Raw genomic sequence first — 19,242 nt, forward strand, 5'->3', positions numbered from 1 at the left:
ATTATTCTATGAAACTAGAGCCATTCCTGAATCATGGGGAGAATTCTAATGTGCCAGAAACAGCCAGGAGATCATTCTGAGAGGATAAGGACACAAAGCCAAACAACAGAAGAGCAAACTGAAGAATTAGGTCCAATGGATTAAAAAATTCTACTTTACATCCTTAGTAAGCCAGAAGACACTGAACCTGGGGACTCAAAACTGGTATACAAGTTAGTCATTGACCTTGGATATACTAATCAATCTCTGGATGACAATTTGTTCATTTTAAAGTAGGTAGAGTAAAATCCATCAGCTTTTGTCACAGACATCAGAGCAATGAGAATCAAAGACAATAATGCACTTGATACCGTTTTATGAACTATAAAGAATTATTATCAAATGAAAATTTGGGAACTTTTTTAAGTATAAAAGATAAAAGCCAAATTGAGATAAAATTATAAAATCAAATTTATAAAATCATAGCTACATAGATTATAAAATAATAGATACCTACGTATTTATGTTGGGTTAGAAACAGTAGTTCCAGTATGTCTACTTGCTTTTATAAAAAAACTTTTTTTGCTTCAGTTTTTTTTTAATCAGGCAGAAATGGGAAATTTTTGGTAGACTTACTAATTTCTCTCATGATACAATGTTATTGTAGTAGGACACATTGACTGTAAACTTTATTCCTTATAGGACCAGAAGGATAATCTGCCAGTCTTAAAGAGTAAACAGTGAATATAAATACAACTGTATATCACAGCTATGATATTTTGATACATTTTATTACAAAGAAACAAACACATAAATAATTTGTCCAATTTAGCACAATAGGCTATTAGTCACTAGGAGCCAAACTTAATGTATTGTACATCCTGGGCAGGACGTTTCCATGCAACGTGTCCGGACCTTATTGAACTCAGTCACTCATTCAGCGTTGCACATCTCTTTTAGTAAAGCAGTAGCTGTGGAAGAATAAAGTTCACTATCTTCCTCCTGTCCTCAAGCAGATACTCAAAGACAATTAAAGACAAAACTGTTTCATTAGAACATGAAAATAGCAAGCTTTGGGTTGCTGCAAAAAGGCTTTTCCAACATATCAGTATTTAACTTTCAGAAAACAGAGGGAAGCAGAAATACAGGATGCTGATTTCTGCTACAACCTGATCTCATGTTGTGGGACATTTCTGCTTGCTGTATTTTAAAATTCCAAGTAAGCAAGTAACACAAGGATTCATACATAAAAGTGGTAAACAGCCCAGAAGTTTTCTACTCAAAGATAAATTGTTTCTTCCCAATAACTTACCAGAAAGAAATGGGTGCTTATAAACCCTAAGCGGTTCTTTAAATAAGTCAGAAAAATAATATAAAAATTAAAAAACAAAGCAATAACTGAACATTGTTAAAAAATAAAACTTTCTTTAAAGATGATTGCCTTCACTTTAAAGATGGGTGCTCTATAAAATGGGCAGTCATATCTATAGCTCATCATGTTTATATGTAAATTCTCTGGCAGAAATATATCCATCTTTGTCTTCATCTTCTTTATCAAAAATATCCTCCACCAAGACATCATGATGACTTTCGTTCACCACCGCACCATGCTTTTCAAACTCCTTCTTTAAATACACTTTAACCTGCACAATGATGGATCTCATTAATAAAAGATTCATGATACCCACACTGAGTCAATCAGTCTTACAGACATTTAACTATATTTAAGAACTATTAAACGACTACTTTAAAATACATTTCTAATGATAGTAAAAGAGTTATAAGAAATATTTTTCACTAAAATCTGTTGCTATACTATGATAGTGTTAACATGAAATACTATTCAGAGGCAAAGATAAAGCTTGTATCATGCATAATATCCTTACATCAAATACAGTAACTGACCTTATTAGCAGACTTATTACACACTGCTTTGACTAAACAGTCAGAAAAAACTTTTTTAAAATCAAAAGAAATTTAAAAAGCAAAAAAAATTAAATTCCTGCACTCATGATGCAGCTCAGTTGAATGGAGATGCTCTCTGTCAGCCTCCTGTCATGGTCAGTTGTGTTTAAATTGTTGTGTGATATGCTGAGTGTTTCCCAGCCCTTAATTTTGGGAAAAACTGCCTCTGTAAAAGCAAATAGTGCCCCAAAGGCAAGGTAAGAGTATCTGTGCTTAATTGAAATGATACAGTAACAATTTGAGATTTGTTCAAAGGCAACATGTCTTTAGCAGAAGTTGGGAGGAGTATGGGAAAATGAACCAAGCATCCACAGTACAGCACTGAACTCTGCATCCTGAGCAAGCAGGGCTTTTCCTCACTTCCTTGGAACTATGTATCAGTGATACCAAGGGTCCACTGTACACACTTTTATTATCTCAAAGCCTGCTTGTTTTAACCTGGAGAACTCCCTTTTTTCTTACAGTCTTACACTAGGAAGTCAACATTTATTTAATCCATTATTCATTACTATTTAATCCATTGTTCATAATTTATTTAGAAACATTTTTAATCCTAAAATGGTATGCAAGTATTCTATGACTCCAAATTATATTTATCATTCTCCTTCAAACATGAAGAAAATGATTAATTTATTAACTCCCACATACAGCACAGTCCCACTGATACAACATTTAGTCTGAGGTACTATACTCATGTAAGAGTCAAGATAGTTAGTGTGAAACTAGCCTGAACCTGACTGTGTTCCTGGCTCAGAATGCCTACAGTAAATTTATGAATCCGCTCTAAGACACAATATTAAACTAAGATACAGATGTCTGATAAAAGCATTTCAAAGCAGAGTAAACATTAGTACTAAATTTTATTAAACTTCAATTTTATTAAGGTGTTTATTCAATTAAGCTTTCAAAATGCCTAGTTTACTCAGTTACTTGGAAATTTCATATAAGATTTGTTTTTAAAAAAAAAAACATTGGCTCAGCACTTCAAAATGGTTACAAAATCAGCAAAACTTTAAAATGCTAAAATTGCACTTTTCTGCTAGGCTGGTAAAATATCTTCCATGGCAAGCTACCAAAACTATTTAATAAAATACTTTAAATTACTAAGGACTGGACTATTTTCCCTGAAATTAACATCATTCCCAAAATCCACCAGGATTTTGTAAGATTTGATTATTTATTTATTTATTCATCTATTTATTTATTTATTGTGGTACTGGGGTTTGAACTCAGGGCCTCATGCTTGATAGGGAAGCACTGTATCCACTTAAGCCACTATGCCAGCCCTGTTTCTGTGTTGGATATTTTCGAGATAGGGTCTCACAAACCATTCACCTGGGCTGGCTTCAAACCTCGATCTTCCTAATCTCTGCCTTCTGGTGTCATGAGCCACCAGCAAGATTTGATTCTTTATAGTTTTAAAGTTAAAGAGAGAAGGGGACCAGGAACTAGAGAAAAGGTTAGTTCGAGAAGAATTAACTTAGAAGGTAACACACATGTACAGGAAATTAATGTGAGTCAACTCCCTGTATAGCTATCTTTATCTCAACTAGCAAAAACCCTTGTTCCTTCCTATTATTGCTTATACTCTCTCTTCAACAAAACTAGAGATAAGGGCAAAACAGTTTCTGCCTGGTAGCAAGGGGGTGGGGGGGAGAAGGAGGGGGTGGGGTAGGTAAGGTAGGGGGCGGAGAGGAAGGAGGGAGAAATGACCCAAACATTGTATGCACATATGAATAAAATAAATAAATAAATAAAGTTAAAGAGAGAAAAAAAACTCTAAAACCAAAGCTTCACATACTGACTTTTTATGCCCTATTTTGGTCCCTCAATGACTAAAGAAATTTTAAGTTAATTTTGCTATGTATTTCCTGGCTTAACCAAAGGCTACAATTTCTATTTTCCAAACTGAGAGCTGGGTGTGGTGGTACATGCCTATCATAAGAAATGCTATAGTAACCAAAACATAATAATTTTGAAATATCTATGTATCTGTCAGGTCTTCTTAAAAACTTTTAAGAAGTTTTTATAATCAAGCTTTTATAATCAAGATATTTTAAACAACTACATAATTGAATCAGATTCGGTAGGGAAAAACTTATTTTGCAAAAATAAAATCACTTCCCACTATGCTTGACCAAAATAAGCTACTCATGTTCATGTGTGTTCTATTGAAGACATCACTGAAGTCTGTCCAATGGCTTATTTCTAAGTAGTCTACTAGGAATTCTTTTTTGGGTGTTTTTTATTGTTGTTTGTTGTTGGTTGGTTGGCTTTGGATTTTTGATACTAGCGATGGAACTGGTACCTCATAGACGCTAAGCATGTGCTCAACTACTGAACTACACCTCCAGCCCAAGAATGTTTTAGGATTGACTATTTCTGACTTCCATTTGGACCCCGTACTCTAGTACTTGAGCTATGCCTCCATCTCTCACGTGTTGTTTGGTAGTACTAATTTTTGAACTCAGGCCTTGTTCTTGCTAAGCAAGCACTCCACCATTTAAGTCATGCCTCCAGCCCTTTTTGCTTGAGGTTATTTTTCAGATAGGGTCTCACTTTTTCCCCTAGATTCTCTTACCTATACCTGCCACATCTGGCTTGTTTGTTGAGATAGGGCCTGGCTAACTTTTTGCCCATGCTGGCCTCGAACTGCAATCCTCCCAATCTCTGCTTCCTGAGAAACTGAGATTACAGATGTGAGCCACTGTGCCTACCCTTGTTTTTATTTTTGCCTTCAAGTGTCTCAGTAATGTGGCCTGGCCTGGCCTCAAATTCATGACCCTCCTGTCTACCTCTTGAGTACTAGGATTACAGGCCTCACCATGCCCTGCTTACTCATTTTGGTTATATACATTTGGCAGAGCCTTGCACTTTAGCCATGCCTCTAGCCTAGTTTTAAGATAACCAAAACCTCCTCCACATCCACAGAAAGCTCAGCAAACTACCGTCTGGTATTTTTCTGCTGTGCAGCACAAGCTCTCTGTAGGCAAACTAGAGCTATAGTATGCAGACATGCTTTGTAGGTATCACTCGCTATTTCCATGCAAGGGGAGCCAACATGTCTTCTTGACCATGTCCTGCATACACTGGAATAAAGGTCCATGAGGAGGATACACTATCGAGAACAACCCGCTCATTCTAAACATAGAACTCAGCTTCTAAGGAAATTTCTTTAGAGATGCATATGAAAATCTGGTTGCTAATACAAAAGTCGCAGCAGAAATCATCTTTTTTTTTTAGTCTACTCCAATTCCTCTACTTTGGATCCAAAAGTACACATGTAGGTGACTTTACTACAGGATCTATAATTTTCAGAGAATAGTTGGCATGGAACCTCTTGAAAAAGACTACAGCCACAGCAATAATTTATCTTAATTTACGATGCTCACCTAAAGCTTGCATAACATTTATTTAAAACATGTGTAACTTCCAACACTCTTTTGAAAGAAACTTTTAAGTGCCTTTGGCACTCCTTCAAAGATCTTGTTTATTCAGAATCCAATGCAAATAATGGGAGCTCCACCAAAATATCCTGCCATGGAGCAGTTTGCTCAATTTAAAAAGAAAAAAAAAGGCACAGCCATCCAGAGTGACAACAGGCCCAGCCTGTCTAACAAGGACTCTTACCATCTTGGCTCAGCAACTCATAGTACCTCCTCTTCTTTTTCTTGGACTTGGATTTGAACTCACGGCTTTGCACTTACAAAGCAGGCTACCTATGGCTTGAGCCACATCTCCAGTTCATTTTGCTTTGGTTATTTTGGAGATGGGGTCTTGTGAACTATTTGCCTGGGCTGGTGTCAAGCCTCTATCCTCCCGATCTCAGTCTCCCAAGTACTTAGAATTATAGGCATGAGCCACAAGCACCCAATCTCAAAGTACCTGTTCTTAATCTGAACCTAAATAAAGATGAGCATTTGAACAACAGCTATCTTTGAATCCACTGAATTAACTACATCTTCTTTCCTATCAAGAGTCAGAATTCTAGATACTTTTCTTAAAATCAGATTAAATGCTACATTTTTTACTCAAACGTGTGTAGGAGTAAAAGTAACTGTTGCACTGCCTGTGACCACAGCATACTGGCTGAGCTTAATCACGGCCTTCCAAGCACAGAAATTAATGACAGTCCGCCTGATGAGTGCCTAGACTACACTTTTGCATTTTCATTAAGACATTTAAAATTATAATCAAAATTCTGCTTCTAATCCTTCCCTAGAATCACCATAGTACAAATCAGCCTGTATTATAATTTTTAATCATATCCCATTCTACCTATTTAAATAAGCAATTTCAAATTTGTACTCACCCAACCCCAGACATGCAAACATATGCTGCATATTTCAGTTAAGGTGATCTTAATGCAGATGTTAAAAAAAAAAAAAAAAAAAGGATAATGAAACTCTAGAAATTAGTGTAGATTCTATCTCCAAGATACATCATGCAAATAAAGCCACCTTTTGCGTAAGAAAAGGATAAAGTATTTGAATGAACAAGTTTATTAGAAACTAATAAAACTGGATATGGGGGGATTAGAGGAAGGAAGAGGATATGAGTAGGAAAGGACTTTTTTTTTTTTTTTTTTGCTAGTGGGACTGGGGTTTGAACTCAAGACTTCATGCTTACACAAAGCAAGTACTCTACTGGCTTGAGCCATACCTCCAGTCAATTTTGCTTAGGTTATTTTGAAGATGAGGGTCTGTGAACTATTTGCCTGGGCTGGTCTCAAACTGCAATCCTCCCAATCACCTAGGATTTCAGGCATGAGCCACCACAACTCAGATGGAAAGGACTTCCTAATAAATCATTTTATATTGGTTGATTTTTGAGCCAGAGGAATGTGTGGTATATTAAAAAAAACTTTTAGTGAAAGAGAATTATAATTTATCTTGAACAGAAAAAAAGAAAAACGGGATATGACTAGTAACAAAAAAGCCTAGTGGCTGTCGATCATATCCCCATGGTTCACAACAACTTGGCTTATTCAAGACTCAATCATTTCCTGGCCATCAGAATGAAATTGATCTAAAATTAAAACAAAAAAAAGACTTGAATCTGACCAGCAAGGCCAAAGTGGACAGTGTAGTTAGGGAAAAAAAGTAGGGATAAATATTTACCTCCATTTCTTTCCCCACAGCAGCCAGGCTAAGATAGGCTTGTGCAGCAATATCTGCTACAAAAGCCCAACTGACAGGGAAAGATCTCGTCTTCCTTCCCCAAAGGCCAGGACTATGATGGCTGGGAAAGATCCCTATGTGGAAAACTGAGGCTAGTGCTCTATTATTTAGGAATGAGCCTGAACAAAACTGGACATGTTAATTGCTTGCTGTTAATCAGTAGGCAATCACTACAAAATGCATTTAATAGTTAGCCTACACTTTTAAACAGACACTGTCCATATGACATACTTCTCAGAACATCTAGGTTTCTTTTTTGGGGGGTGGTATGGGGCAGTACTAGGGTTTGAACTTAGGACCTATGCTTGCTATGCAAGTGCTCTATTACTAGAGCCACTTCACTAGCCCTTTTTTGTGCTGGGTATTTTTGAGATAGCGTCTCACAAACTATTAGCCTGGGCTAGCTTCAAACCTTCATCCTCCTGATCTCTGCCTCCCAAGTAGCTAGGATTACAGGTGTGACCCACCAGTGCCCACTGATATCTATGTTTCTTATGTAGTAACTACAAATAAGAACTGTCTTGACTAAATGGAACTTTCAAAGACCCAAGGGTTAGGACAAGACAGAGTCAACACTAAGTACTGATGAGAAAGAAAAAGCAAAAGACTAAATGATGCTTTTCAAGCTCAATATATTTCTCCCTAAAATAGTGATTTCCTACGAAAAAGGCAACTTTCAAAACATTAATATTTTAAGAAAACTTGTGAGTAAGTAACATTTTTCCAAAATAAAAATAAATTTCCTTGGAAAATATACTTCTTAAAAAATAATCTGTGAAAAAATAGGAAAAGAAGAAAGAAGCATAGGAAAGATCACCTCATGCTTAGACAGCTTCCAGTCATCATTGAGATCCATTTCTTGGAATGACTCATGGGATCTTGGTCCATTTCGAATCTCCAGGAGATCGATGTTGAATATCAGTGTACTCTCTGGAGGAATTTTACCTGTATTAGGAGAAAGGGGGAAATTCTTATTTAGCAGGACCACAAGTTTTCATAACCAAAAACATATGGTACTCAACAAAATATTTTTAAACTGAATTAAATGAAGAGCCTCTTGAGATTGAGGAAATTACTATTATTAAATCTTATTCAGAAAAGTTGAATGAAGTAAAAGGAGGAATAATCCAAACCAGAGCAAAAGCATTCTGGTTTTGGCTTAGCAATAAAACACATAAACACACACATTTATATTATATGTACATATCTGTAAAAGTGCCTAATAGTCTAGATGATAAATTTAAAATATAATTAATATATTACACATTATATATCAAGAATGACTTAATGTGCTTTGAGTAATTCAGAGTTAATTGTATAACAAGTGACTTACTAACTTGGATCAGAAAGTCCTGGCCTACAAGTACACACTTTGGTGTTGTCATTTCTACCACTGGGAGGCAGTATATAATTGGGTGAGCTCTGGTATCGCATTTTCTGGGATTGGAGCTCACATCTGCCCATCTTTAGGACTCCGTTTCCTCATCTGTAAAATGCACATGATAATATCTTCTACCTTAGGAGTCTGTTGGGAGGATGAAGGAAGAAAATCCATACAGAAATGAAACACTCAGCATTATGCTCGATAAACAATAAGCTCTCAGTATATGTTACTGAAATATAGTGTTCTTACAGGCTTTAAAAGTAATGCAGGAAGATTCAAAATTTTCAAAAAGTTAGGAAATAGCCCCTCTGGTACAGGACTTTATACACATGTTGCAGACATTTCATGGGAGGGCAGAAATTAAGATGAACTTCTGAAAAGGGAGCTCAAAAGTGAAAAGAGCTTTAAGTCTCAGGGTACTAAAAATGACAAAGAAATATTAATAAAAGCAAACACACACACACCAAAAAACAAACCCTCTGGGAAGTTCAGACAATTTTTTTTAAAACTTGTTTTGTTATAACTATATTTAACATAAAGGTCTGGGTAAACTCGTTAAACATTTCTTAGTTGTCTCCCTATCCTTTGTATTTCTGTGAAAAGGCATTTGTTAAGTTTCAAAGAGAACAACACTCACACTGTGAGCCCAAGCTTACCGGTCCAGATGGAGACAGAGAAGGGACATACACTAGATCGGTGGGAAAGCTGGTCTCTTTCCAAGGAGGCATGCAAGCATGTACTAAAAGACTACAAAAGCAGTGTTACATACTAGGAAAATTAGTTTCATGGCACTCAGTCTGAAGGAAATGACTCAAAATTTAGATCTCTGCATGTTATAAAGTGAGATTGAGTTAAACACAGAACAGAGAAAGAGTAATGGACTAATACTACATGTATTAATGGCGAGGCAATGAAGATACCAAAGAATGGAAGAATACTTCTAAGATTAGATAAATGTTTCCTAGATACTGGATTTCTTTCTCCAAAGAAGATTATAATTAAAATAAAAATTGAATTTGGTTAGAAACCTAGCTTATGGATAAGATTTATATAGTTAGTTCCATCCTAAAGTATGTCATGCTTTACAAACAGGGGCTAGGAATACTGACTCCTACTTTGTCAATGGGTAAGCCTAAACTTAAGGATGCTGTAAAGTCTATATTTATATCACATCAAGCAGTATAAATTTTTTTCTTTACTACAAAAGTAATGCATGCTTGTAAAGAACTTGGAACACAGAACCAGAAATATAATTCCCAGTATCACAGTCCATTGCTTTTATTTCTTTATGATTCATTTCTATATATACTGTTTTCCTATACTGATTATCATCGTGTATGTATGATAGATTTACTTTCCACCTTTATATTTGTACACATTCTATACATGGTTTTTTTAATCTCTGAAAATGTCATTTTCAATAACTGGTCTACACTATTTAGTCAAACACTTAAACACTTAGGTGGTTTTTGTTGTTGTTGTTGTTTTGCTATTAAAAGCAATCTTTATATCTGATTACTCCTTTAGGTTAGATTCCAGTAAGGATATTATAGGATTAATGCATATAAACATCTCCAGACCTCTTGGTACAAATCACCAAGTAGCCCTTTGGAAAGTTGCATGAGTTCCTACTTTTTTTTTTTTTTTTTTGACTGGGGTTTGAACTCAAAGCCACAGTCTTGTTAGGCAGGTACTCTACCACTTGAGCCACTCCACCAGCCCTTTTTTGCATTAGGTTTTCTCAAGATAGGATCTTGTGAACTATTTGCCCAGGCTGGCTTTGAACTGCAATCCTTCTCATCTCTGCCTCCTGAGTAGCTAGGATTATAGGTGTGAGCCACAGGCACCCAGCCCACATGGGTTCCTACTTGAACACCAGATATGTGTATCTTCCCTGGAACAAACAGGCACTAAAGTTCTCTGGACCAGCCACACAGCTTGCTTCGCCTTTGTAACACAGGGAAAATTAAATTCATTGGAAGTGACTCTATTATTTTCTAAATAAATTGCTAAAAGCTTTATAAACAAGTTTAAAAACAAGAATAAAAAGAACCCTTAGTAGGAGCTATGATATGGAAGACTTCATATAGCTACATCCAGACCATATGTAAAATTGTATTCAATGCCTTAATAGTTTATATTTCACATATTCAACTTACCAAAACAGTGATCTTTCTTGTACATTGTTAAATTACTGAGTTTCTGTTTTGGAGGATGAAAAAGTTTTGGAGTTGCATAGTGGTAATGGCGGCACAACAATGTGACTAGATAATACTACTGAACTATATGCTTAAAATGGTTCACATGGTAAATATTGCATTATGCATATTTTACTACAGTTTTTTAAAGCATCATACTGATGAATAGTATTAGTAGAGTTCAAGGTTCCAGATCTTATTTTTCACTGTTAATTCAGTTGCCATTTAGATATGATGGCCTTACTGGCCATTTCAATTGATAATCTAGACACAATTATATTTCCTAAAGGAATACAAACCCTCTGTTTAATTCTAGTGAAAAAACACACAGTAGTCACTTCAGCAACTCTCTCTCCTAATCTAGAGAAGAAGAACTCTAGTGCTACAGTAAGAAATGTAGAAGTGTTATTACCTTTTCCTTCTTTTCCATAGCCCAGAGCAGGAGGAATGATGAGTTTTCTCTTCTCTCCTACACACATTCCCTTTAATCCCTGGTCCCAGCCTTTGAGAGCTTCCAGGATGCCCAGAGTAAACCAAATGGGCTGACCATTGTTATGTTTGTGACTACGATAGAAAGAAAACACATTAGTACTTTGTGTGTGTGTGTGTGTGTGTGTGGTGCTGGGGATCAAAGTCAGGGCCTCATACATGCTAGGCAAGCATTCTACACATTAGAACTCTTTAGTAATTTACTTAATTTTTTAATTGCTGTGGCATACTTTCCACCAGTAATTGTTAAAATTTATTAGCTTGAAAGTTAATGAAAATAGCTATTTTTTATTTACACACAAAGTCCTGACATATGAACTAATGAGGACCAGTCTAAGAAATCCAACCTGCTGAACTGCTGAGTTGAGGGTGGAGGGCTGAGTAGCATCTGAGCCCCAGTTAGCGCCCTTTTGGTGTTAGAAGAAAAGTGTTGTCCTATTCAAGGCTATCTTATGGCTGAGAATAAGAAGTTATTCTACTAGGTTTATGGGTAGCATGGTTATGAAAGTTGAGGAATTGCCATTCCTCCCTCCTTTTATTCATTTCCCCACACACAAAGTAATAAAATGCCAACTTTAGAAAATTTGGAAAGGCTAGAAAAGAATAAAGAAGGAAGAAATAATCTACTACCCAGCACTAACCACATTTTGACACACAACTTATTAAGACTATGGTTCTAGAAAAAGCAAACATGCTTTACAGACTTATCCTTTGATGGTATGTCTTCATGATACTCAGAAGTAGCAAGTCTTGACAAAAGTCCCCTCACCAGGAGTTACAACACTGATAGAAAACTGGTTAAGTAATATCCCATGGCTACTACCAAAATCCACACAGGTTCTTGGTCCTGAGACTAGAAAGAAATTAGGCTATGTCTAAAAGTGATCAGAATAAAAATAAGAATGTAATTGAAAAATTTTAAATAAAACATTACAATAATGTGCACTATGACACTGGCCTTATTGACAAGAAGAAAGGTCTGTTGAGAATTCTGTGGCAAGCCATTTTTTGGGAACATTTTAGCAATGCCTAATGCAAGAGCTAACAGGGTTCAGAGAGGGGTACCATTTGCTTCCCCCAAGCCCCACAAAAGTCTGACTGCCCAGTAAAGGCAGTATATCACAAAACAGGGTCTAAGATGGGCCAAAGCTTCACTGTTTTAGCTCATGTCATTCTCTCTACCTGTAACGTCCTCCTTCTTCTATTCTCCCCCTGATAACCTCCACCCATCATTCGAGGCCCATCTCAGTTATGGTCTCCAGGAGTCCTTCTCTTTCCCTGCCTCTCAGAACATAATTTCAGGCTCGTCTATGTTTTACTAGCCCTCTGAATATTCTGTTTTCTATCATTGAGTTGTTTACTTGTCTTCTAGTGGTTTTTGCATCTCTAGGACCTGAATTATGGCCATTCACTATGAGTTTGACATATGGTTGGATGAAAGAATGGATGAGGATGATTAAAAGCTAAAATTTTTGAATCTCCTAGTCCTCCCAACATGAGACCTAGCATAAAGGAAGTGCTCACTAAATTCTTTCAGAATGGAATGGTTTCCAATGCCTAATTGGAAATCATTAGGCTTGTAAACCTTTTCCATGTTGCAATTTCTTTGCTTATAGAATAGAAATATAGTGTAACCACTTGAAAACCCTTCAGGTTAGATTTCTATAACCACACCCATTCCCATTGGTGAAGTCTAACTTTCAAGAAAGAGGCAATTGACTACTGAATCATGGTTCTGTGCCTTGATCAAAATGAAATAGCATTAGTATATATTTTATAAACAGGCAAATAAACAATTGTGTATTTTGCTCTTGAAACTGCTGTGGAAAGTTTTAAGTAAATATCACCTACACCAAACCAAAAATGGAATTCAGTCATTTCCCCTCAAGAATGGCGTTTGAGACATGAGAATACTTTTGGGCTCTTTCTACTTATTGCCTAGTTATATACCTACATACTTCTGCAGAATTTCAAAGATTCTAGTTCCAGTTTTTATAATAGAAAAGAACAGCTTTTTATCAAAACCACATTTCCAGTAAGTCCTTCAAAGGCCTCATTATAGAGACTTGACCTTCAACAATTTTCCTTTTCCAAAGCGAATCATATTCTTTTTCTTTGTCTTTTAATTTTCTTTTTTCAAAGTGGTAAAGCCAACCTCTGCAGGCCAACTGGTGTAGGTGGGTGGGTTCTTTATTATATTACCTGCGAGGCATAATTACTTACGTGGAGTGAAACAGGGAGCCGTCCTGTTCTAAGTAGCCCTCATAATGGACCAACATCAAATCCCCTCCTTTGGTCTTGCGATGGCAGATGAATGGCTTCTGGAGAACTTCAATTTTCACTTCTGGCTCGGGGATCAGAGCCCCACACACAGAAGTGACCAACAATGTCAACACGGCGTTCCACAAGAAAAACCTCATGTTGCTGGGGCTGGAAAGAAATCCCTACAAAAGCAGAGAAACGGCCTCCGACTTCATAGAGTTAAAAACGTACGTGAACGCTTAGGAACAACGGCCTCTGGCAAGTTCAGGACTCTCCCTTCTCAGAAGACGTGGCACTTTTACCACCACCAACTTTCCCACACTGCCAACTCACCTTTAAAGAGTTAACCCCAATCCGAGCCTGACTGGTTCTTATAACGCGACCGCTGGAGAAAGGCGGCCTCCTATTGGCTGGCGATACTGTCCCTCAGGTGCGCCTCCAGCCAATGACGCTGCAACAATGCACTTTGCAGCTGGGTTGAGCCCCGGCCGCCACTAGATGGCGAACCACCTGGAGTGGTCCTAGAGTCTGGAGGTTTAAAGAACTCCGCTACCGGGACTTTGGGAGAGGGGTGGGGTACAGAGCTAACAGGAAGCTCCACGGGCAGATTTACCTCTGTAAGGATCCCCACTGAGCTGCGTAGGAAGAGTCTGGGGTCTGATGACACCTTAGGGATTTCAGGAAAGACTCGTTTCCTCAACGACTTTGGAAATCGTCCTCTCTCCTCCTTCCCGCCCCCCAAGATGCCACCAGCCAAGGCTCCTGCTGTTGCTTATTAACTTACAAGCTATAAAGATTTACCAGGTGCTTTAGGGTTGGCAAAGCGCATTCCTGGTGCATGAACCACACTACAACCATTAAGACAGGTTCTTCTTCCTATGGATGAGATAAGTAAGTTTAGGCTGGGAGAAGTTAGTGTCCTGCTTAAGATCACTTGGCACCAAAACATTTGAGCTCCGCCTTCAAACCAGATCTGATTCATTTCACAACACCGCAAATGTTATGGCTGCTAACAATGAACCTCGTAAGTGACCTTCCTGTGGAGGGTAAGTAATGGAGAAGGACGTGCAGACTCTCTCTTTAAAGAAATAGTATTCAAAATAAATATAATAAAGAAATTATACTAATCAAGCTTACTGTCTCGTCTCAGTTTCCATTTTCTAGTTCGACATATGTCTCCTAATTTCAAATGCATTTCATGTTCACTGTAGCTGATTTAGAATAAATCCTATTTTGGAAAACATCAAAGTAGGATTTCCATATTTAAAAACACAAGACACGAATTTCAGTTACATAACCAATAATTGTTAAGTATTTTGTTTTCTAGATCTGGCAACCTTAACACTAAGGAATAGAGGGGAAAAATCAACAAATAATCATTTTAACATTTCAGTACATGCTTCTGTGACATTATACCTAAACAACATGGGCTATTTTGCATACTCTTTCTCAACTTTCTTCCAGTTAACCTATGATTAGCATTTTTCTAAGCCAAATATCCTTAAAACAGTGAATTTTCACACTTTTATGTACATAAGAATTTCCCCTGGGGATCTTGTTGAAATGCAAATTTTGACTGAGAAGTTTTGAGCTGGGAGCTAGATTCTGCATTCCTAAGGATCTCCCAGGTGATATCAATGCCACGGGCGCAGAGACCACATTTCCAGTGAAGTTTGGATCTTTTTACACTGGGCTTAACAGCATTCTATGCTGACATTCCCATATCCTCGGTCAGGGGGCGGGGTTACTGCGCCCTGGAAATGAAAATTGGACCCTTGGGGACTACAGTTCAGGGGTACCTTAAGGGGTATGTAGGCACTCAAACATTGTGAATTGGCACCCAACCCAAGTACACCATCCTTTACAATCAAACTGTGTCCCATACTGATCTCAGGGTCCCTCTGTTCTTCCTAGTCATCACCTATTCTCAAGCCAGCACCCCAGAACTCAATTTCCCTGCGGGCCTCTCCCGCGACGTCAGCCCCGCGGCCACCGCGGCCGCGAAACTCCGGGGTGGATTTCGGGAAAGTGCGCGCAGTGCGTTGCACTGGGCATGCGCGAGCGCGCTCCGGGCCCGGCCGGTGGAGGGTTCAGGTAGCGCGCGGTGGGGCCGCCTGCAACCGCTGCTTTACTCTCTGCACTCAGGAGGCTTGGGCGCCCCCCTCAGACCCGCCCGCCCAACGCCTTGGTCTCCTGGTGGACAGCGGGCCTGGCCCCACCGCGCTGGCCCACAGCAGGCCACCGCTTCTGGGGCCGAGGCCGCAGCAGTGACCCCGCCCCCGGGCCGAAGATGTGAGACGGGCCGGGCGTCTCCGCCCGGGGCCCGGGCGCCGGCAGTGGGCGTCTGGGCCACGCCGGATGATGGCCTTGCTGCCGGTGCTCCTCGCCACCTGGGCCCTGGGCCGGTGAGGGGGCCGGCGGGCGTGGGCGAGCGGCGCCCGCGCAGCGCGGGCCCAGGGACTGCGGGCGCCATGGAGGGGGTGCTGTACAAGTGGACCAACTATCTGAGCGGTGAGTGCCTCGCCGGCCCGGGGCGCAGGGGGCCGGGCCTTTGTTTGAGCTGCCGGGGGGCAGTGTCGGGACGCGCCTCCGTGGGGACCACAGTCACGGTCATGACAGACCGCGGAGGCTTGTGCGGATCCGGAATGTGTCGCACAGCAGTTCCCGCCCAAGACCTGACGCCCTCTGCTATCTGTACACAGGATCTGTCGCCCCTCCCCCGGTTGGGTGAGCTATGAAAGACTGAGATTTGGGGTGCTGCCGCGAAAGGCGCCAACGTGCCGCTGTGGGGTCCGCTGGGAGTCTCTAGAATTCCAGTAAGGGATCCAGACTTGCCTGTCCCGCATCTAGGTTGTAGGGTTTCAAATGAGGGCCAGCAGTCACCTGGAATTGCAGAGGTGAAAGGTCCTTTATCAAAGTCCCCAATGTAAACATTTTTCGCATTATCACAGTCATCTGCGTGCACATCAAGGTAACAGAGTTACAGTTTACAACAGTTTCAAAGCTCCACAGTCTGCATAAGATTTTTGATACTCTCACTGAGCGTTTCTTTTGTTTTAGACTCTGAAACTACCATAAGATGAACGCAAATATTAAAAGCTTTGTTTCTTTGCCCTGCCAAGTAGAATGGCTTAAAAATAATAACCTATCCCCTTTCCAATTTCTGCAAGTACTTTCGAAATATCTTGAGAACGTTCGAACCGTTTTTAAGCTGTGAATATCACTCATAGTGAACAGTTTTTCTTCTGTGCAACCAGTATTTAATAAAAGCCTTCTTTATGTTGGAAACTGCTGCACACATTTTTGGAATTAAACTTATTATGGAAAAAATTTTAAATTTGAAATCAGAAGTGCTCCCAGTACCTGTGAAAGGGTTCAGGAGAGAGATTTTTCCCATCCTTTTTTTGATGGGACTGTGGTTTAAAGGTATTGCAAGGTTGCTCTGGGTGTTTTAAGGATGGGTATGCCTGGGAGGATCTGTTGGCATGGTAACTTTGAGGCGGTCACAGTAGGCAGCAAAGACAACAGTGCACCTGTTGGGTGTACTAGAGTTTGTTCCCTTGGTGTAGTGTGGTTGGCAATGAGTTGTTTGTTTTTCCTGTAATCATAAGAGAGAGAGAGTGAGTGAGGAGAGGTGTTCTCTTTACAAGACCTGGCCTTTCCTTCAAGAACTGAAGTGGTGTCAGCAACTTCATTAGCTTAGATGTGAATAACTCAGAGCTGGGCCTCAGTTTGGTGAAAGCCAGAAGCCAATTAGCACTGTGCTAATCTAAGGGGAAGAGGAGGCTAGACCAGGACATCTTCCTTTTGAAGTCTCTGTAAGCCCTAAAATGTGTGCATCTTAGTCCTTGATTCCAAATTAGTTGCTGGTCATTCACCCCTTTCTGTCATATAAGCTTGTTGTTTTACTTATTTTTCTTTCATTCTCAACAGTCCTTACCCCTTACCCTTTCAAATCTCTTCCTTTTTCCTCTCCCCCTTTTAGTATAGCAGTTAGGTATCTTAGAATAGTACCTATTTCCTGGTAGTGAAATGCTTTCTTTCCTTCTTTCCTCCTTTCCTTCCTCCCTTCCTTCCTTCCTTTACTCTGACTGTCCTGTGTATTCCTCATTAAAGCAAAATTTCTCTAGGAGTGTCTTCTGGAATCTTTCTCATGTGATGCCCATATTATCTTTTCTGTTGGAAAAGATAGTACTTTTTTCTTCTGCAAGTAAGGAAGGGGTACCAGGGCAGAAAAGGGGCAATGGAGCCATTGTCACAGGCAGCTGTTTGTTCCTTTGACTTACATACCTCCTCCTTGTGAACAAGCTGTTCACAGAAGCCCATCACAACACTGACTACTCTTCTAGATATATTTACAATTATGGTCCAGACTGATGGAGTGGCTCAAGGTGTAGGCCCTGAGTTCAAGCCCCAGTACAAAGAAGAAAAAAGAAAGAGAGAAAAGAATGGTAATAGTCTAGAAAGATAATATGCATTCTTGTTTCCTCTACCCTCCTTTGCTAGTTGTCTCTCAAAAAGAGCTTGTTTGAGTGTGAATGATAAGTTTGATGGAGACTTTTTTCTTCTGATGCTTTTTTTTTTTTTTTTTTGCAGTACTGGGGTTGGAACTCAAGTTGTAGGAGAGGCTCCTACAACTTGAGCCTCTCCACAGCCCTTTTTTGTAATGGGTTTTTCGAGATAGGGTCTCTCCAACTATTTGTGCAGGCTGGCTTCAAACCAAGATCCTCCTGATCTCTGTCTCCTGAGTAGCTAAGATTATAGGTGTGAGCCACTGGCACCCAGCTTGATGCTTATTTTTAAAGTAACTTTTTTTTACTGGGTGCCAGTGGCTCATGCCTGTAATCCTAACTACTTGAGAGGCTGAAATCGGGAGGATCACAGTTCAAGGCCAACCTAGGCAAATAGTTTGAGAGACCTCATCTCCAAAATAACCAGAACAAAAAAGGACTGGAGGTGTGGCTCAAGAGATAGAGCACCTGCTTTGCAAGTTTGAAAAAAAGTAACTTTTTTCCTTGTAGTTATACACAGGTACATTAAAATACAAAAATAACCCCAATCCAAGGTTTCATCTTTTCTGTCTTTTTTTTTTTTTTTTTTTGGTGCTGGGATCGAACCCAGGGCCTCACACATGCTAGGCAAGTTCTGTACCACCGAGCTACATCCCAGCCCTCATCTTTTCTGAATTATTCTCCAAAATAAGTCCATAACCAATGATTCTTTTTATGTAGTTTGTGTATTTCTGTCATGTGGACAGCTTGATATGTAATACTTTGTCAGATATGAGTGGAGACATTAAATCAGTTTATTACTTGATCCTTTTGAATTCATGGAAAATGTTAATTTCCTTTCTTTTTCTTTTTGTGATATTGGGGAATCAACCAAAGGCCTTGTGCATGCTAAGGAAGTGATCTGCCTCAGAGCTTCACAAACTGCTATTTGCTGGGCTTTGTGCTAGGAACAAGGGAAGCAATGTTGAACAAAACGGATAGCTTCTGCTCTCCTTGAGACTACATTCTGGTGGGTTAGAAGGATAAGTGGTTAGAAATATGTTCCAAATGTGTGTGATGGGGTGGGAGAACCAGGGAGGCTAGTCTGGGTTGCTGGAGAAGGCTGCTTTCAGTGAGCAGAGCCTGAAGGACAAATAAAGCTAACTAGGTGAGTGGGCCAAAGCAGCAGTGCAGGTGGAGGCTGTAAGTAAGAGCTTTCAGACACAGAGAATGCTTGCGTGAAGACATCAGAACAGGATAGGAAACAGTAGTTTGAGAAGAGGAAAGAGAACCCC

General features: G+C 39.4%; 2 protein-coding genes across 2 annotated transcripts in view; one reads left to right on the plus strand and one right to left on the minus strand.

Moving 5' to 3' along the window:
- Positions 1-749: 749 nt before the first annotated feature.
- Positions 750-14,181, minus strand: Fkbp14 (FKBP prolyl isomerase 14). The gene is made up of 4 exons (XM_020157032.2): positions 13,419-14,181; positions 11,119-11,270; positions 7,942-8,069; positions 750-1,622 (listed from the first exon to the last, which is right to left on the minus strand). Exons 1-4 carry the CDS (start codon positions 13,613-13,615, stop codon positions 1,464-1,466), a joined length of 636 nt encoding a protein of 211 aa, XP_020012621.1. The 5' UTR covers positions 13,616-14,181; the 3' UTR covers positions 750-1,463.
- A 1,329-nt stretch (positions 14,182-15,510) lies between these two features.
- Plekha8 (pleckstrin homology domain containing A8) overlaps positions 15,511-19,242 on the plus strand; it is a 52,643-nt gene continuing 48,911 nt past the window's right edge. The window contains exon 1 of the mRNA XM_020157041.2: positions 15,511-15,968. Coding sequence (XP_020012630.1) covers positions 15,929-15,968 — 40 coding nt within the window. The 5' untranslated portion in view covers positions 15,511-15,928. The remainder of the gene's footprint in view (positions 15,969-19,242) is intronic.

The sequence above is a fragment of the Castor canadensis genome, chromosome 2, assembly GCF_047511655.1.
Source record: "Castor canadensis chromosome 2, mCasCan1.hap1v2, whole genome shotgun sequence".
Taxonomy (NCBI): domain Eukaryota; kingdom Metazoa; phylum Chordata; class Mammalia; order Rodentia; family Castoridae; genus Castor; species Castor canadensis.

Bases quoted from the DNA above. Each gene is read 5' to 3' on its own strand.
- Fkbp14 (XM_020157032.2), bottom strand. From the start codon at position 13,615: ATGAGGTTTTTCTTGTGGAACGCCGTGTTGACATTGTTGGTCACTTCT. The intron at 11,271-13,418 runs GTAAGTAATTAT...TTTCTATCGTAG, and splicing joins GGCTCCCTGTTTCACTCCAC to TCACAAACATAACAATGGTC. The intron at 1,623-7,941 runs GTGATCTTTCCT...ATCATTGTGCAG, and splicing joins GGAAGCTGTCTAAGCATGAG to GTTAAAGTGTATTTAAAGAA.